At 38.7% G+C, this 19,406-nt stretch overlaps 1 protein-coding gene across 12 annotated transcripts in view; it reads left to right on the top strand.

Moving 5' to 3' along the window:
- LIN54 (lin-54 DREAM MuvB core complex component) overlaps positions 1-19,406 on the top strand; it is a 69,297-nt gene that overhangs the window by 23,277 nt on the left and 26,614 nt on the right. For 9 of the 12 annotated variants that reach the window (XM_059386258.1, XM_059386208.1, XM_059386268.1 and 6 more), the window contains exon 4: positions 4,760-4,902. The exons of the other annotated variants lie outside the window; for them this stretch is intronic. In XM_059386258.1, the coding sequence (XP_059242241.1) occupies positions 4,760-4,902 (143 nt within the window). The remainder of the gene's footprint in view (positions 1-4,759; positions 4,903-19,406) is intronic. 12 annotated transcript variants of the gene reach the window in all.

Raw genomic sequence — 19,406 nt, 5'->3', positions numbered from 1 at the left:
CAAAGGCAGAGGCTTAATCCACTGAGCCACCCAGGCGCCCCAAGTCTCTTGATTCTTGGAGGACAACCAACAATAGAGTGTAAATACCTTGGAAATTGACTTCAAGGGGAAATTGTGTAACTTGTATCCTTGCTTGAAACTGACTGCCGAGCTAAGGATAAATGGGGATTTGGAGAGTAGATAATCAGGAGAGATGCTACCTGGATGAAAAATAAGCAATAAAAATACATTTGTATCTTTAGGGTAAATACCCAGTAGTGTGATTGCTGGATGGTAGCGCAACTCTATTTTCAACTTTTTGAGGACTATCCGCAGTGTTATCCGGGGTGGATAAATAAATAATTAAAAAAAAAATTCTTAACCAGACTTCTTTACATTTCATACTGGTGGAAATAAAGTATTTTCATCCCTTATTAACATAAAAAATAAATAAATTTCATACTGGTTTTTAATATTTACATTAGTCACTGTATTATAATTCTTGGTTTTCTTGTCTGTCTCCCCTACTGTATTTATAATTTTTTGTAGTGATAATTTTTTTGCTTTGTTCTATCATCTAATTAAGAAAAATTATTTATATTTTAAAAATTATGACAAGATATATGTACATAAATTGTGTATAATATATATATCATTTTAATCATTTTCAAGTGGACTGTTCAGTGGCATTAAATATGTTCATGCTGTTGTAACACAGTCACCACCATCCATCTCCAGAACTTTTCTCATCTTGCGAAAGAGAACCCGTCCCTGTTGCACACTGATTCCCCTTTCCTTCCTCACACCCCAACTCCTAACAGAGACTTTTTGTCTCTGTCAATTTGAACTTTTTGTTTTTTTAACGATTTTATTTATTTACTTGACAGACAGAGATCACAAGTAGGCAAAGAGGCAGGCAGAAGAGAGAGAGGAGGAAGCAGGCTCCCTGCTGAGTAGAGAGCCCGATGAGGGGCTTGATCCCAGGACTCTGAGATCATGACCTGAGCCGAAGGCAGAGGCTTAATCCACTGAGCCACCCAGGTGCCCCATTGTCTCTGTCAATTTGATTGCTCTGCGTATCTCATATAAAATTGGAATTGTACAGTGTATGTTCTTTTGTAATTGGCTTATTTCACTCAGCATAATGTCCTCATAGTTTATCTATGTTGTAGCATGTAAGAATTCCTTTTTTAGGTGAATAATACTCCATTGTATATATGTACCACATCACTGGTAGCTCTTTGATCTTGTTATCCTTCTGGACTTGGCACAGTTTCTGGCACATAGATGTGGTTCGTTGAATGTGTATTTTTAAATGAATGTGTGTGTTGTGGAAGTGGTGTGGTGTGTGGGAAGAGCTACTGGGAAACTTGGGTTTTAGTCATGGCCCTTCTATTGATTTTGTCTGTGATCTTGGGTAAATATCGATTCATCTTCTTTCTTTTCTTTTCTTTTTTTTTTTAAGATTTTATTTATTTATTTGACAGAGAGAGAGATCACAAGTAGGCCGAGAGGCAGGCAGAGAGAGGGGGAAGCAGGCTCTCCGCTGAGCAGGGAGCCTGATATGGGGCTCAATTCCAGGACCCTGAGACCGTGACCTGAGCCAAAGGCAGAGGCTCTAACCCACTGAGCCACCCAGGCACCCCCGATTCATCTTATTTCTATGAGATGTTGATACCCAACACTTCAGAAGGCTTTGGAGAGGGTTAAATGAGATACGGAGGTCCTCGTTCTTGGAACTCCCGAAGTACAGGGTTGCTGCAGTGGAGCAAGCTTCATCAATGTGAGAATATTCACTGATAAATTAATCTCTTACAGAATTAGTCCTCACTCAGATAAGCAAGCTTTCTGCCTGCCCCCCCAATCTCAGTCTTTTGGAGTAAGTCTCTTGATTCTTGGAGAACAACCAACAATAGAGTGTAAATACCTTGGAAATTGACTTCAAGGGGAAATTGTGTAACTTGTATCCTTGCTTGAAACTGTCTGCGAGCTAAGGATAAATGGGGATTTGGAGAGTAGATAATCAGGAGAGATGCTACCTGGATGAAAAATAAGCCAGCCCCTAAAAAAGAATAACTTGAATTTTAAAGAGGTATAGAGGGTTCTTGGAAAAATTGATGAAACCCTGAAATATATTTGCAGAGATGACCTTCAATATGATCATATTATGCCCATCAGACAGAATCTGTCATTTTGCTGACATGTACATTTTCAGAAAAATCCTCTTTCCCCCACACTTACCAGTTCGTTCTAAGAGTTAGTGTAGTTTTAATTATAGATTGGATTTTTGTTAAGTATAAGCTCCCCCCAAAAGTGAAAGTTTTACTTTTAGTTTTCTTTGTTATTTAAAGTTTTTGTCCCCGTTTTATTTTTATTTTTATTTTTTAAAGATTTTATTTATTTATCAGAGAGAGAGAGCGAGCACAGGCAGACAGAATGGCAGGCAGAGGCAGAGGGAGAAGCAGGCTCCCTGCTGAGCAAGGAGCCCGATGTGGGACTCGATCCCAGGACGCTGGGACCATGACCTGAGCCGAAGGCAGCTGCCCAACCAACTGAGCCACCCAGGTGTCCCTTTGTCCCCGTTTTAAATGAATTCATTTTTAAGTGGCCTTTACCTGGATCAGTTGTTTTCAGGAATTGAGAATTTTCTGTGTTAACTTGTTCATAAACTTTTTTCTGAATCTGTGTAATGCCAAATAAATAAGAAATTATAGTAATAACCATAAATGAGCATTTTATGGAACTTTGTCTTTATTGATAATTTTTTTTCTTAAAAATGTAGTGGTTCTTGGGCCTTCACGTTTATCCCACAGGTATTAGTTTTAGAAACTAGAACAGGCAAATGTTTTACTTCAGACAGGTTCAACACTTTAGGATGGCCTAAAAATATTTGATGTAAATTTCATTTAGTTTATGTGGAATTGACTTACTTAGTTACGATGTAATTCAGGTTAAAAAAAAATCTCAACTGAAATTCATTAATGAGATTATCAATGAAATTAAATGTAACCATGTACTACAAAGAAATTGAAAAAATAATAGTTAAAATATTTTTAAGATTCTTAAAGTTCAGATAAACCTGATTTTTTTTTTAAGATTTTATTTATTTATTTGACAGACAGAGATCACAAGTAGACAGAGAGGCAGAGAGAGAGAGAGGGAAGCAGGCTCCCCGCTGAGCAGAGAGCCGGATGCAGGACTCGATCCCAGGACCCTGAGATCATGACCTGAGCCGAAGGCAGCGGCTTAACCCACTGAGCCACCCAGGCGCCCCAGATAAACCTGATTTTAAAAAGAAACTGTGTACTGTGGCACTGTTACCAGAAAAAATAATCCAGCAGCTCTTAAGTGCTAGTTCTTGATTTTTGTCTAAAGAGAAAGGCCTTTCTTTTTTTTCTTTTCTCTTGCTTTCCCCTCTCCCTCTCTTTCATCTCTGGATATATCTATGAATTAAATCATAGCATCTAAGAGGGGATTTTAGAGGTAATATAGTTATCTACCTTTTCTCTTTCTTGGGTGCTTGAGTTCCCTCTTTAGCCAGTGGATTTGATTATACAGCATCTGCTTGGAACACCTTCAGTGACTGAAAACTCACTTGTGAGAATTTCAGTTGGAAGTTTTTGTTAGAAGTTCTTTCCTAGTGCTGAGCTGAAACTTCTGTTTCTGTGCGTGGGGTGCATCTGATGTGTTACAGAGCGGCTCTGATCCTTCCGCTTGACAGCCTGCGTCAGTCAGGGTCATCTTGGCTTTCCTGCCCTAATCAACAATCTGAGTCTCAGAAGTTTAAAAAAAATTGTACTTTTTGTTTGTACTTGATAAGATTATCTACATGTCCACTGTGGATTAGAAAGGGGCCTCTTCTTATCATGATCTCTCAAGGACTCAGGCTGACAGAGGGACTGTCATTTCAGATGTGGCAGAGTGAAAGAGAGCTTTGAAAGGTCTTGCATAGGCAGTAAATGCTCTGGCCCAGACTAATCCCAGGGCGTGGGGCAGGTCAGAAGGGCAGTTCTCTCACGTGCCCAGAATGGGAGAGAACCAGAGTACTTGGTGAACCGGTCACACATGCCTCTCTTTTAAGAATTTGAAGGTGTGTCATGTCTTTGTACTCCTCTCTTGCCTAGGTTAAAAATTCCCAATGTTTCAACTCATGGTGATATGATTCCCAATTTCTTAAGCCATCCAGACACCCTACAGTTTTCCCGTGTTTTTCCTGATGGGTGTTGTTCAGAAGGGAACACAGTATTCCTGAATTCCTGTTGGAAGTTTTTTTTTTTCCTTTCGTCAGTCTGAAATCAGGTAGTTTTAAACCAGTGTTCAAGCTGGTCGGATAACTTTCATTGAGGTGGCTTTAAATTGTGTCCTGAATGGTTTAAGTTCAGAGTAAGACACCTGCAGTATAGCACAGAGATGAAGTTTTGAGACTGATTCAGGGCCTGACTTACAGGGCCTGTTGTGTAGTTGTCCTGAGCCTATTTTCTAATTCTGATAGATGGAATTTAGTAGGATTGATGAGAATGTGAGCAGACATGTGTTTTCATGGGCTTTCCCTTAAGTGCTATTAGGATACTAAGTGTTACTAAGAAGCATTGTTTTGTTCCTTCTGACTGGTTTCAACTTAGTTCACTCAGGACTCACTTGAGTAGTTTAAGTTCATGCCTGAATACAATGAAACAGTGAACATATGTACTACAGTCCTTATGGGTGTAGATCATCAACACATACATTTTTATATTATTATTGAAAAAAGTCGAACTGATGTGCTGCCTCTCATTTGCAGGTAGGGTTCTTTCACAGTCTACTCCCGGGACTCCATCAAAGACCATAACAATATCTGAAAGTGGTGTTATTGGATCAACTTTAAATTCTACAACACAGACACCAAATAAAATAGCCATCTCACCTTTGAAATCGCCAAATAAGGTAAAAAAAAAAAATTAGCCACAAATGCCAAGTGTTGTGGTTAATGCTTTTGTGTTCTTACTAGTCACTTTAGATACTTCAGTTTTAATATATTCCCGAACAAGCAATACGGGTTCATCAAATACTAGATTAATTTAGTAATCAAGGTTATATGGCAGAAAAAAAACAAAACTTACTCTAAACACATAGTAACCTAGTAATCACGCGGCATGCGAAGACAATTTCCATGGCCCATATGAATGTGTGTACAACAAAGCTCTCTTGAATGAGGTACATGATGTGTTTAGTTCTTCGGTTAATATTTGTGCAGAATTATTGTCTTTGGGAAGTCACATATGTAGTGACTATATGAATTTAAAACATTTAATGTAACTTTATCATATTATTTTGATAAAATACTCTGTTTTCATGGAGATCTGAGCTCTTGCTGGGAAACAGAGTACTTAGAGTACTAGAAATTGCCATCGAATGCTGGTAACCAAATTCTCAGAGTCTTTAGACTTAAGTGTAGAGCATTCAGAGCATTCAGAAGCTTTCCATAATTTGTTTTCATCTTAAGGTAGCTATCATTTTACTCTTATGTCAAGTAAGGAGTCTTCGCTCACTTTCCTAAAACATACAGATTGATTATACCAGCATAACATTTTGCAAAGGTATGTTTTAAAGGACATATTCAGGTGGAAAGCGAAGCATCATTATTCCGTAAAATGCTGCCTTTGTGATTCTGGAAACTTATTACCCTTTATATTACCTTTTTCCTTAACTTATTATTCATTAATAGAACAAATGTTAAACATTTGTTTTACATTTTTTAAAAAGTATAGCTGTTGGTTTCTGTCTTAATGAGATTTGAATATAATGTATAAGTATGTCTCTTATAGTTCATTAAAATGAGATTTTATCTGCATAATAATAGAAAATAGTAATTTACTTAAATGAGGTGAATTCAACAGATATTTGAGTGCTTACTATGTGCTATGCATAGTGATAGGCACTGGGGATAAAAGCACGAATAAGACAAGTTTTTCATTTCAACAAGGAAGTTAGACCTAAACGTTAAATATTGCCCTACAGAATCATGACGGTTACAAGTGGGTTGATGAGCTCTGCCGTGTATCAGGGAAGGTTTATACAAAGGCTGTTCTTGGAAAGCTCTTAACCTTAAAGGCGTTTTGGGTCTTAGCTGTGGGTAAGCAGAGGAGGCTTTCTGGATTGAAGTAATACTTTACACAGAAGTGGAAAAGTATGTGGTCCTTGAGGGAACTACATTGCTTTGGTAGTGTGAGAGCTGAGGGTGCTGAGGTTAAATGGAAGGTTTTGTTATCTTTAGGAGAGTTTGCACTGTATTGTTCTTGAAGACTTTCTGTGGCTTTCCATTGATTCTAGCACTGCGGTGTCCTTATCTGCATATTGGGATCACCTGGGGAATGCCTGGTTCCTACCCCCAGAGATGCTTTTAATTGATTCGGAGTTTGGCCTGGTATCAGGATTTTTAAAAGCTAAGTGATTTTAATGGGTACCCTAAATTGGAAACCACAACTCTAGCATAATATGAGATTTGCATTTTGAAAAAGAGGATTCTTATGGCAGTATTCTGAGAGACTAGTTAGGTTAGTGATTCCCAACCTTGGGTGAACTTTTGAAGTCCCCTGGAACCCCTTGAAAACACTCATGGCTGGGTCCTACCCTGACTCCATTTAAACGAGAGTCTCTAAGGCTGGGTGGGGTTTAGGTATTTTAATATTTTATAACTCTAAAGTGTAGGCCAGGGTGGGAAATGACGAAATTAGATTATTATAGTACATTATGTTTGAGCTAGACTGGTAGCTAAGGGGCTTGAGAAGAAGAGATGTATTAAAAGAACTTTTAAGACATAGGCTAGATGTCAGGGTCCTAGGATGATTCCTAGATTCCTGACTTGAACAAAAGAGTAGGTGGGGGCATCACCAACCAGTATGACTGGTCCATGGCCTATCCTTGATAGCATGCAGATAGGAACCAGCTTTGTTTTTTTCTCATCCTTGACTTTAGCCATGAGGTCTTGGATCTTCCTTCCCTACCTCTTGACAAGAGGCTGTTTTTCAGTATAAGAACAAGCCTTATTTTGGTGACTAAATTCACAGATATGAAAAGTCTAGTCAAAACCTTAAATCTAGTTGAAAGCTTCTCTCTCAACTCAGGCCTAATCATGGCTCAGGGACCACGTGGTAGAGAAGAGGAGTGTAATCTGTTTCTTCCCTTCTTCTACCCTCCCCCCTTTCTGCTTTTGGCTACTGATTGGAAGGATGATTAGAAGAGAAAGGACAAAGGTTTATGTGCTGGAACTCTTGTAGTCTAGCGGCCAGTGTGGCAGGTGTCCCAAGTATGGACTTTTATAGAGGTGCATTTAGGAAAGTTTTGGAGACCCTGTGGGGAAGTCCACATTGCCCAGTTCTCTGTCAAGAGTGTGGTGCATACCCAGGCTGTCTTGGGTGGTTTTCTCCCGACTGTCTCTTGCCTCCTGTAATCTATCCTACAGCCTTTTACTTCAGAACACCCTTACAGCAGAGGCATATGTCTTTGGCCCCTCAGGATGCTGTGGCCCTTCTGCAGCATCAGTTTGGCTAATAGGAAGCCTGTGGCACCCAGTGATAGAAGTGCCCCTTGACTAACTGCTGTCCTCCATGTTCTTGCTCTGCCATTTTGATAGCTCCATCCAACTTCTTGCTATCACAGTTCTCCAGGCTGGGACCAGTTTCTGTGTTCACCTGTGTCCTAAACTGGGGGTATGTGTCAGGTTCTCCCAAGAACTCTATCACTATTCATTTCTGGTGTGGGTAGACCAAGATAGACTTAAGAGTTTAACACACACACACACACGAATGCACAGCTTCTTTATCAGAGTCTGTTGCCAGCCAAAAATTAAGATGTGCATTTTCCTTTCTTATAGTTATCACCCAATCTGTCCCAGGGATTTTCTTGGAGAGCCTCTGCCTTTGTTCTTACTGAGGTATAAAGCCGTAACATTTTCTGTTTATGAATTAATTTCTAATTCTAATCTGTTTTGTTTCATTTTCAATAGGCAGGAAGTGGATGATAGGGATGCTCTCCTTCAGTAAGTCTTCCTTGGATGTCATGTCTTCCTTTTTAGAGGGGCTTTATCATTTGTAGTTCTCAGCGTTGGACGCCTCACTTCAGCTAAATTTGAGATAGTAGAAAAAAAAATCACGTAATCGTTTTATACTAGAGAGGGAATATAGAATAGCTGATTTGAGCAAAAAGATACTATTTAATTCTTGAGATGTTGGTCATTGAAGTACCCACTGATTATCTAAAGGAAGATGTCCATTAGGAAGCTGAATATACGCAGTGACTAAAACTATGCATATAGATGAAATCAACCAGGGGGCATGAGGTTGTGTGTCGAGAAAAGAAAGCAGGACCAAACCACAGAAATATTAAGCATAGTCAAAGAGGAGGAATCAGTGGAAAGGAAGGAATATTAAGAGATGTTGTAAGAGAAACTAAAAAAAATGGAAGGGGAGATGACTTCAAGAATTATATTGGGCTACAATCTCAAATGTCAGGAAAGTCGGTTAAGAAAAAGGCTGAAAAGTAAGGATTTGGTCCATTGATCAAAAGTGGTCAAAAGGAACGCCAAGTACCCACCTTTTCCGGCCTGCCGACACTCCCACTCTGACCATCCGCCTTGAATAAGCAGGAATTCTCTCATTCTTTCTTCCTGTTTATATAGGGTACCATCCTGATGCCCAGATTCCTATATCACCGTTTCTCTCTCACATCTAATCTCCTTAAGGCTGTCATTGTCTTCTATCCCTGTTCTGACCTATCCGATCCTCTTGAACCCCCTCCACTGTGCCCTCCCCGGAGTTCATAATCAAAATAATACCTTAATCTTCAACCTCTTTACTGAGGGTTTCTTTTACTTTCTTGTTTTAACAGATAACCAACTCTCCCCTAAGATACTTGCTTTTCCAGCAGATCTCTTAAATGATGGCCATTTTTTTTCCTCCTTTAGTCCTTAGGCCACTGAGCCGGCAGTTGAGTGGGTGGGACCACGTGTCTTTCTCATGCTTCTTCTCATCACATTCTGCAGACCATTCTCCCTTTCTTCTCCATCTTTGAAACTGATGTTATCAGGCTTATTTTGGAAGTCAGGCATGTCCAATGTTTTCTCAATTTACTTGATACTATAGTTATCTCATTATTGTAGGATGCATTTTTTCCATTCTGTTTATTTTCTAAAGTAATACTCAGTTCTCTAAAGTATTTATTAGGTATGTAAATAAGCACTAAGCCAATGAAAATATGATTCTACTTGGTTTACTTTCTTCTTGCTTTAGATTTTAGCAGTGCTGTTCTCTACTTTCTGACATTTAATGTCTTTTGTCCTATAATCTTATTCTTACCTTTAAGTACTGTTTTTTGTTTTCATGGCATATTTTGAGTTATGCAGTGTGATTTAACATGCAGAAACCTATCCATCGAATTCACAACATTAATAGGAAGAAGAATAAATTTACGAATATATACAGTACATCTTAATACATGTAGAAAAATCCTGATGGTAGCCAGCCTCCAGTTTGGTTAAAAATACTTCAAATAATAAAAATAAAAGGATAATTTCATAATTAGAAAGGGGAGAAAATGCATCTAACTTCCTGTTATGGTGTAGTGTTGAACAAGCATATCCACTTACCACACTTATTCAGTTCCACTGACAGCTGGCATTTAGTGCGGTGTTGCAAGAAGAGGAAACAAATGGCACAGAGTTTCAGAAGAAGGGGAGAGTCACAAATTACGTGTTATATTATCACACACATGTAAAACTCAAGAGTCTGCTCTTGAACTACTAGAATTATAAGATGATTAGATAATATACAATGTAAAAAGTATTTCCAAACCATTTATATTTAATATAGTGGTTCATATGATTGGATTTAAATCTTGCATCTTACTAGTTATTTTTTCTTTATCTCATCTCTTCCTTTTTTTTTTTTTTTAACTTTTTCTGCCTTCTTTTGGGTGAATTGAATAGTTTTTGTGATTCTGTTATGTCTCCACTATTGGCTTTTTATAGTTTAAACTTTTAAAAACTTATTGGTTGTTCTAGAGTCAAATAATACATTTTTTTTTTTTTAAAGATTTTATTTATTTATTTGACAGAGAGAAATCACAAGTAGATGGATAGGCAGGCAGAGAGAGAGAGAGGGAAGCAGGCTCCCTGCTGAGCAGAGAGCCCGATGCAGGACTCGATCCCAGGACCCTGAGATCATGACCTGAGCCGAAGGCAGTGGCTTAACCCACTGAGCCACCCAGGCGCCCCAAATAATACATTTTTTTACTTAATTTAGTCTACCTTTATATTTATGTCACTTCATGTTGTGTAAGAACCTTACAATTGAGTATTTCCAGTTCTTTTTTCCTATCCTTTATGCTGTCATTTTTAAACATTTTACTTTTACATGTTATGAACTCCATAGTATATTTTTTGTTTTTGCTTTACATAAAATTACCTTTTAAAATAATTAAAAATAAGAAAAGTCAGTCCTTTACTTTCATTTTAGCTGTATCTTATTTACTTCCTTTCTTTCTGTAGACCCCAATCTTAGTTTGGTATAAAACTCTCCCTAAAGAACTTTCCTTAGGGGAGGGATGCCTGGAATGCTCAGTGCATTGAGTGTCCAGCTCTTGGCTTCGGCCTGGGTCTTGCCGTCACGCCTCACCTCGGGCTCTGCACGCAGTGGGAGTCTGCTTGTCCCTCTCCCTCTGCTCCTCCCCCACTTGCATTCTCTCTCTCTCTCACATGAATAAATAAAATCTTTTAAAAAAGCCCTTTCTTTAAAATTAAACTTTCTTTTCGGGAAAATTCTACTAGTGAGATTCTGTCAGCTTTTGTATTGCATGAAAAAGTCTTACTTTTCAGCATTACTTTTGAAAGGTATTTTCATTGGGTAAAAAAATCCTGGGTTGTCCGTTTTCCCCAGAGCTTTGAAAAAGTCACCCCATTGACTTCTAGTTCGCATAATTTTTGGTGAGAAATAATGCTGTAATTTTTGTCTTTCCTTCTTTTATATATGTAATGTATCTTTTCTTCCCCTGACTGCTTTCAAGATTTCTTCTTTATATTTGGATTTCTGTGTTTGTTTGTTTGTTTGTTTGTTTTTTACGATTTTATTTATTTATTTAAGAGAGAGACAGTGAGAGAGAGCATGAGCGAGGAGAAGGTCAGAGAGCAAAGCAGACTCCCCATGGAGCTGGGAGCCTGATGTGGGACTCGTCCCGGGATCATGACCTGAGCCGAAGGCAGTTGTCCAACCAACTGAGCCACCCAGGCGTCCCTGGATTTCTGTGTTTTGACTGTTAATTTATCCAGCTCTGTGCTGTGTTATTGTTATCTTTTTAAAATATATATTTATCTTGATTTTAAGCTGTCTTGGGTATATAATTTATTGTCTTTTTTTTTGAACTTTTGACTTATCTCTTCAAATATTTCTTCTACCTTGCTCTTTCTCTCTTCTCCTTCTAGAACTCTATTTTCAAAAATGTTAGACTGGTTTAATTCCATCATTTTAGATACTGTCTTCTGTTTTTCCTCTCCCATTTCATTTTCTTTTTCTTTTGGTTTGGGTATTTCTGTTAACGTGTCTTCAAATGATTTGATTCCTTCCTCATTTGTGTGGAGTTGACTACCTGGGTCCACTGAAGGACTTCTTCATCACTGATAGCTGGATTTTTAAAATTTCTAGCATTTCCATTTGACTCTTTCTTCCAGTTTCTATCTTTCTGCTGCTGCTTCCCTGTGGTTCACTGCGTGCTGTCTTACTTTCCTGCTGAGTCGACTAATATATTAACCGTAATTATTTTATAGTTCTTATCTGATGGTCATCTTAGTCTTCCTTTCATTGCTGGAGTGGCTGTCTGGACCATTTAAAAAAATTGAATTTAGGGGCGCCTGGGTGGCTCAGTGAGTTAAGCCGCTGCCTTCGGCTCAGGTCATGATCCCAGGGTCCTGGGATCGAGCCCCGCATCGGGCTCTCTGCTCAGCAGGGAGCCTGCTTCCTCCCCTCTCTCTGCCTGCCTCTCTGCCTGCTTGTCATCTCTCTCTGTCAAATAAATAAATAAAAAATCTTAAAAAAAAAAAAAAATTGAATTTAAAACTTAAACATCTAGGGTAGGGAAACTATATTCTTTTAAAAGCAGGTGACTTAGAACACAGTGAAGCCGGGCTATTGATTCATTTCAAATATGATCAGAGAGATTTCAGGACAGTGAACTTTTGGATAAATGAACTCAAGAAAGGTAAAGGTTTCCAGACCTTGTGTTCTGGAGACTTGAGTCAAAGAGGGGCACCTGGGTGGTCCCGCCAGTTAAGCATCTGCTCTTTGCTCAGGTCATGATCCGGGAGTCCTGGAATTGAGCCCTGCATCAGGCTCCCTGCTCCTCTGGGAGCCTGCTGCTCCCTCTCCCTCTGCTGCTCCCTCTCCCTCTGCTGCTCCCCATACCTGTGCTCTCTCACACACTCTTCTCTCGCAAATAAATAAATAAAATCTTTAAAAAAAATAAAAAGAAAATTGGATCAAAGAAACAAGAGGTTAGAAACTTTGAAACCCTTTCTTTCCCACCAATTTAGTCTTAAGTAAATATTCCTAAAATCCAAGGCCTCATCATACTTTATGTAATGATAATGATTGTCTTTTTTCCCCTTAACGTCTCTATGATGAACGTGAATGCATCTTCAAAATATCTTACTCTTCTTTTGAGAGTTTATGCAAATTACCCTTGATATCTTTGAGTACACCTTACATATACATCTTGAAAGTTTTGCTCTTCAACCCGGGGAAGTGCTTTACTCATTTTTGGCTTTTATTTGGTAAGTAAATCTGTCCTGTTTGCCCATCCTGTGGAAAGTAACTGAGCCATCACTTAGCCATTCAGAATGCAGACTGCCGTGTGAGGGCTTTCAGAGCACCGGCTGTGCATGGATGGTTTAAGAAAATCTTAAAACAAAAAAAGTAAAGTTTCTTCTCTGATTTCTGTGACCAGTATAACTTCTTGAATTCTTCCTATAGCTCTTCTAGCTTGGAAGAATTCTATGAAGCTTTTATAATTAAATTCTGGATTCAACAGTTTCCTATAGTTGCTTTGTCATTTATCTTTCTGTCCCTGTATCCATTAATCATCTTGTTTTAAAAATTCATTTCAGAGTAAGTTGTACATATCCAGTATACTTTGCCCCAAATACTTCATTAAGCATACCACTGACTAGAATTTACTATTTGTTTAGAGGCTTTTCATTTGAGGTGAAATTTATGTATGTTGAAATATGCAGATTTTAAAGGTACCATTAGGGACGCCTGGGTGGCTCAGTTGGTTAAGCGGCTGCCTTCGGCTCAGGTCATGATCCCAGCGTCCTGGGATCGAGTCTCACATCGGGCTCCTTGCTCGGCAGGGAGCCTGCTTCTCCTCTGCCTCTGCCTCCCGTTCTGTCTGCCTGTGCTCGCTCTCTCTCCCTCTCTCTCTCTGACAAATAAATAAATAAAATCTTTAAAAAAAAAAAAAAGGTACCATTAGATGAGTTTAGATAAAATGCATATATCTATGTAACCCAAATCTCTGTTACGATAAAAACATTGTTATCACTGTAGGAAGCTAAAAAAAGTTTTTCCTGCGGCACCGGGGTGGCTCAGTGGGTTAAGCCGCTGCCTTCGGCTCAGGTCATGATCTCAGGGTCCTGGGATCAAGCCCGGAATCAGCCTCTCTGCTCAGCAGGGAGCCTGCTTCCCGCCCTCTCTCTGCCTGCCTCTTTGTCTACTTGTGATCTCTCTCTGTCAAATAAATAAATAAAATCTTTAGGGGGGGAAAAAGTTTTTCCTAATTATTTTTGAATGTATCTGGATAAACAGGGCACCTATCATTGGACATTTTTGACATGTCCTAGAAATTGAGAAACAAATGACTGCAGATTATTAAAACTTTTTGCTTGTAGTTCAGATAGGTTCCAGGTTTTTTTCTCTCCATTAAATTAAAGGAGGACCTAAGTGAGTTTTCAGATCATTAGAAATAATTTTTAGGGTGCCTGGGTGGCTCAGTGGGTTGGGCCGCTGCCTTCGGCTCAGGTCATGATCTCAGGGTCCTGGGATCGAGTCCCACATCGGGCTCTCTGCTCAGCCGGGAGCCTGCTTCCTCCTCTCTCTCTGCCTGCCTCTCTGCCTGCTTGTGATCTCTCTCTGTCAAATAAATGAATAAAATCTTTTAAAAAAAAAAAAAAATTAAAAAAAAAAAAAGAAATAATTTTTAGTGGTAGAATACAATGTAAGTTTGGGTATAAAACTCAGGAGTTGTTCAGAATATTAATGTATATTATTACAATAAATATTCTTCTGTTTACTTGTGCAAATGTTTTTAGTATTTATAAGAAAAGTAAGAATAGAATTGGTACTGAACTTTCACTTGCAATATGTAATACTTAGCTGTGAATATGGGAAATAATCTTTAAACATGAGTACCATCATCTGTCTAATTAAGAGGTGCATTCCCATAAAATCTTCTTTTATTTGTAATAATGACAATTTGTAATATTTTATATTGCTTTGATGAAGTCTATATAGTAATTAACTCAGTCCAGACAAAGTTACGTAATACTTAGAGCTTTACGTTAGGGTAATGGGAAATAATGTTTTTATTATTTACTTATTTATTTATTTTTTGGAAATAATAAATAATGAGCCCTGGTGTGGGGCTCAATCCCAAGACCCTGGGATCATGACCTGAGCTGAAAGTAGAGGCTTAATGACTGAGCCACCCAGGGGCCCCTAAATTTTCAATTTATATACTATCTTTTAGTTTCAGAGGATTATAAAAGAATCCCAAGCATAAAAATGTTATACTAGAATAAAATTTTTAGGGTTTATTTATGAAATTAAATACAGTTCACAGAGTAAAGAGACTAATGTAAATTTCTGACTGCTGAAGAATGGTTTATTTGTATTTTAAAAAGTGTAATAGATGCTAGTGAGTATCAAGTAATTGTGTTGACTTGATTCCCTGGAATACATTATAAAGTCATGTGACCGGTTTATTTTAATTTTACTAATAATTATAATAGGCTTGAAATTACAATAAACTGAACGATGTTACTAGTCCCTCCAAAGGTTATCTCCCTTCTAGCCCGCTGGAGGGAAAAGACATGGAAAAGCACACATGGGAGGCTTTTATGGGCCAGACCTGGAAATAGGCGTCCATTCACTTCACTAGCTAAAATACAGCTGAGTCGCATGGCCTCACCTTAACTAGGGAGGCTAGGAAATCTAATCGGCTGTATGCTTAGGCAACAGAAGAGACTGGGTTTGGGTTAGCAGAAGGCAGTCTGGAGCATAGTCATCCACATGAAGCACAAGAGTGCTCCGCTGACATAGGGAATTGACAGTAGCCAGGATACTGGGAACCTGAACAATAATGAAGGCTTCTGTTAGAGACTCTTGCTCTGTGTTTGTCAGTGGCAGTCGGTATTCATTGAGGTCAGTGTGTCCCCTGTGCTGAGACTGTGGGGACTACAGAAGAGCTTATGGTGACGGTTGGGCAGACAAAACTGGATATGCATTAAACACTAATGAATAATGAAATAGGTGCTTAGTTGTGTGGTATAGACAAGATGGTTCAAGACTGAAGAGAGGTAAGTCCTGGTAGTCCTTCATTCACCACTTAGACAAATACTTAATCTTGCCTACTATGAGTTAGGGGCTGTGCTAGGGAACAGAAGAGAGCAAAAATAGAAGCGTGGACCCTAATGCCTGTGTAGGATGTGGGAGGGAATATGACAGAAGTGAACCAAATAATTATACAAAATTGCAAAACCATGAACAGACTTCTGATGGCATGAGATCCTATGTGAGGAGGTTGACCCACAATTAGGATGATTACAGAGGCATCCTGAAGCTAAGGTTTCGTGTGGGTATGAATTAGAGTGGGTGTCAGCCCCAAGGGTGTAGGCCTACAGCTGAAATGAGAGTATGTGTGTGGGGTGCTGAGACCACGACTCTGATCAGAATTAGTAATGCTTTGGAGGGAGTGGAGAGCATATAAAGATAAGATAAGATTAGTTTATGGGTAATTTTCTTTTCTTTTTTTTAGATTTTATTTATTTGACAGAGACCGCGAGAGAGGGAACACAAACAGTGGGGTGGGAGAGGGAGAAGCAGGCCTCCCGCAGAGCAGGGAGCCCTGGGATCATGTCCAGAGCTGCAGGCAGACGCTTAATGACTGAGCTACCCAGGCACCCTCAGATTATGGATAATTTTCAAAACAAAGCAATTTAGGCTTAATTTTGTCCTTAAATGGAGATTCATGGAATGTTTCTAAGGCATCAAGAGTTAAAGAATTAACGTGAAGTTTGCAAAAAAAAAATCAGCAATGTCTCTGGTGGCAGGTAGAGGCTGGTCATAAAGAGGATTGAATTTCTTTTGCAAATATCCAGGCAGGAAGTGATAGGAGCAATGACAGTATCAACAGTTGAGTTAGAACCATTTGGGGCCGGAGATTTCAGAGGTTGAAGCTTTTACTTTTGCTGTGAAGCTTTCACATATTTGAGTTGGAGATGATGATGGTAGTAATGAGTACAATTTGAAGTGAAGGGTCTTTTCATGATAAACTTTGACATAGATTGTTGTACAATTAATAAGAATTGGAGTTGAGATGATTACAGATTATAGGCTCCATTGGGATTCTGTTGCCTAAAGCTTTATTTTATTTATAGCTCCTCATACCAGTACCCATTAGCCAGGGATAGGGGCAGAAGGAATAAATGACTAAGAATTTATTCTCTTTTCTGTTATATTGGTTTTGTTTTATGCTTTTATAATTATGGTGATTGAATACTTATGGGGTCCTATGGCCATATTATTAACACCTTTTACTATAGAAACTTAAAATTAATTTAAAAAAATTTTATTTATGGGGCACCTGGGTGGCTCAGTGGGTTAAGCCTCTGCCTTTGGCTCAGGTCATGATCCCAGGGTCCTGGGATTGAGCCCTGCATCAGGCTCTCTGCTCAGCAGGGAGCTTGCTTCCCCTTCTCTCTCTGCCTGCCTCTCTGCCTTCTTGTGATCTCTCTCTCTCTCTCTGTGTCAAATAAATGAATTTAAAGAAATTTATTTATTTACTTTAGAGAGAGAGAGAGGGAGAGCATGAGCGAGCTATGGGGGAAGGCCAGAGGGAGGGAGAATCTTAAGCCAACTCAATGCTAAGCATGGGAAGCCCAACACAGGGCTTGATCTCAGGACTCTGAGATAACAAGCTGAGCTAAAACCAAGAGTCAGATGCTTAGCTGACTGTGCCACCCAGCGCCCCTAAAATTAAATATTAGAAGCCTAAAAATATTAAAAAATTAGGATAGTATAATTAGCCTCCATGTACAACAAGTATAATTAACCTCCATTATCCAACTTTAGAATTATCAGCTTTACCTTGTTTTCATCTGTAACCTCTTCCAACTTTGTTTTTGAAGTAAATCATGTCATTTCATCTGTGGATACTTCTTTATGTATGTAAAAGATCGGGACACTCGTTTTTAACTTACCTGTGTTCCTTTAATGCCATTAAATACCTAGTTAATTCGCATTTCCTAATCATCATATTTATTTTATGCAATATTTGAATCTGGGATCAGATCAGTTTATGAATGATTGCTATTTCTCTCACTTTTTTCATCTTCCTTTTTTTCTCTTGCCCTTTAAAAAAAATTGGGTTGGGGGCACCTGGGTGGCTCAGTGGTTTGGGCTGCTGCCTTCAGCTCGGGTCATGATCTCAGGGTCCTGGGATCGAGCCCCGCATCGGGCTCCCTGCTCCGCAGGAAGCCTGCTTCCCCTCTCTCTCTCTCTCTCTCTGCCTGCCTCTCTGCCTACTTGTGATCTCTGTCTGTCAAATAAATAAATTAAATCTTAAAAAAAAAAAAATTGGGTTGTTATATCCTATAGTTTTTCATAGACTGGTTGTATTCCTGTGGCACTGTTTAGTTTCAGTAATTTCTTGAATGGAACCCAGATGGCTCCTGTATCTTTAGACTTTACATGTGTTTTACAGATACTTTCTGCCAGTGTGTGGCTTATCTTTTATACTCCTAGCAGTACCTTTTGTGGAGCAGAAATTTGTAATATTAATGAAGGTTGACTTATAGTTTTTTCTTTCATGGAATGTTCTTTTGGTATTCTATCTAAAAAGTCATCACCAAACCCAAGGTAAACTAGAATTTCTCCTGTGTTATCTTCTGGGAGTTGTACTATTTGTTTCATAGTTACACAGTTTTAGGGCTGAGTCCATATAAAAGCTGTGTTGAGAGATAGTGTTTTGTATGTGTATGTCCTCTTCTAGCACCGTTGACTGAGAAAACTATCAGTTGAACTATTTTTGCTCCTTCGTTATAGATCAGTTGATCATATTTATATGAGTCTATTTCTGTGCTTTCCCGTTTAATCACCCGTTTTTAGTCTTCACCAATCTAATTGATTAAAGATCTCACATAGATTTGTATTTTAAAAAAATTATTGGTTTCTTTGGGTCTTCTGCACTCCTCTTCTGTGAACTCTGATGCCCTGTGTTTCCTTGTAAGAGTTTTTTAGTATTGACCTTATATTTAGATCATGGATCCCTTTTGAGTTAATTTTTGTATCTGACGTTGGGAACAGACTCAGCTTCGTTCTCGCACGGCGGATATCCAGTTTTCCTGGCATCGATTATCTTCTCTGCATTGAATGGTCTTGGCACCGTGGTTAAAAATCATTTGACCATATATGTGCAGGTTTCTTTGTGGACTCTATTGTTGTTTTATTGGTCTGTGTGTCTGGCTTTATGCCAGTATTGGTTTTTGTTTTTGGGGTTTTGGGGTTTTTTTGTTTTTAGATTAAATCTTTGATCTATTTGAAATTTATTACACAGAATGAGTTATAGGGATCCAGCTTTTTTTCTTCAGACCAAAGGGCTAATTCATTTGTTGAACAGTTCACCATTCTCTGTTGATTTGGGATGCCAACTTTTATCAGGAGCTATTCTTATTTATTTATTTATTTATTTGACAGAGAGGGGCAGTGAGAGAGGGAATACAAGTAGGGGAAGTGGAAGAGGGAGAAACAGGCTTCCCACGGAGCAGGGAGCCTAATGTGGGGCTCGATCCCAGGACACTGGGATCATGACCTGAGTTGAAGGAAGACGCTTAACTACTGAGCCACCCATGTGCCCCTATTATGAATTTTTCTAATATAGGTTCTTCTTTAATTCTCCTAAAAGTTTATTTCAAAATTATTTTTGTTATAATAGCAAATTTAATAATTTTAAGTTTGCTTTATAACATAATGTCTAAGATTCACCTGTGTCTTAATCTATAGCTGTGGTTAATTTTCATTGGTCTGTAATTTCTTCCTCCCCCCCTTTTTGTTATTGACATATAATTAATACTCAGTGTGCTGTATTAGTTAAGGGGTGTACTGTAATGACACAACAGTCTTACGCAC

This window comes from Mustela nigripes, chromosome 1 (genome assembly GCF_022355385.1).
Source record: "Mustela nigripes isolate SB6536 chromosome 1, MUSNIG.SB6536, whole genome shotgun sequence".
NCBI lineage: Eukaryota > Metazoa > Chordata > Mammalia > Carnivora > Mustelidae > Mustela > Mustela nigripes.
Note: the sequence above shows the minus strand (reverse complement) of the source record. Positions and strands in the feature narration are given on the sequence as shown.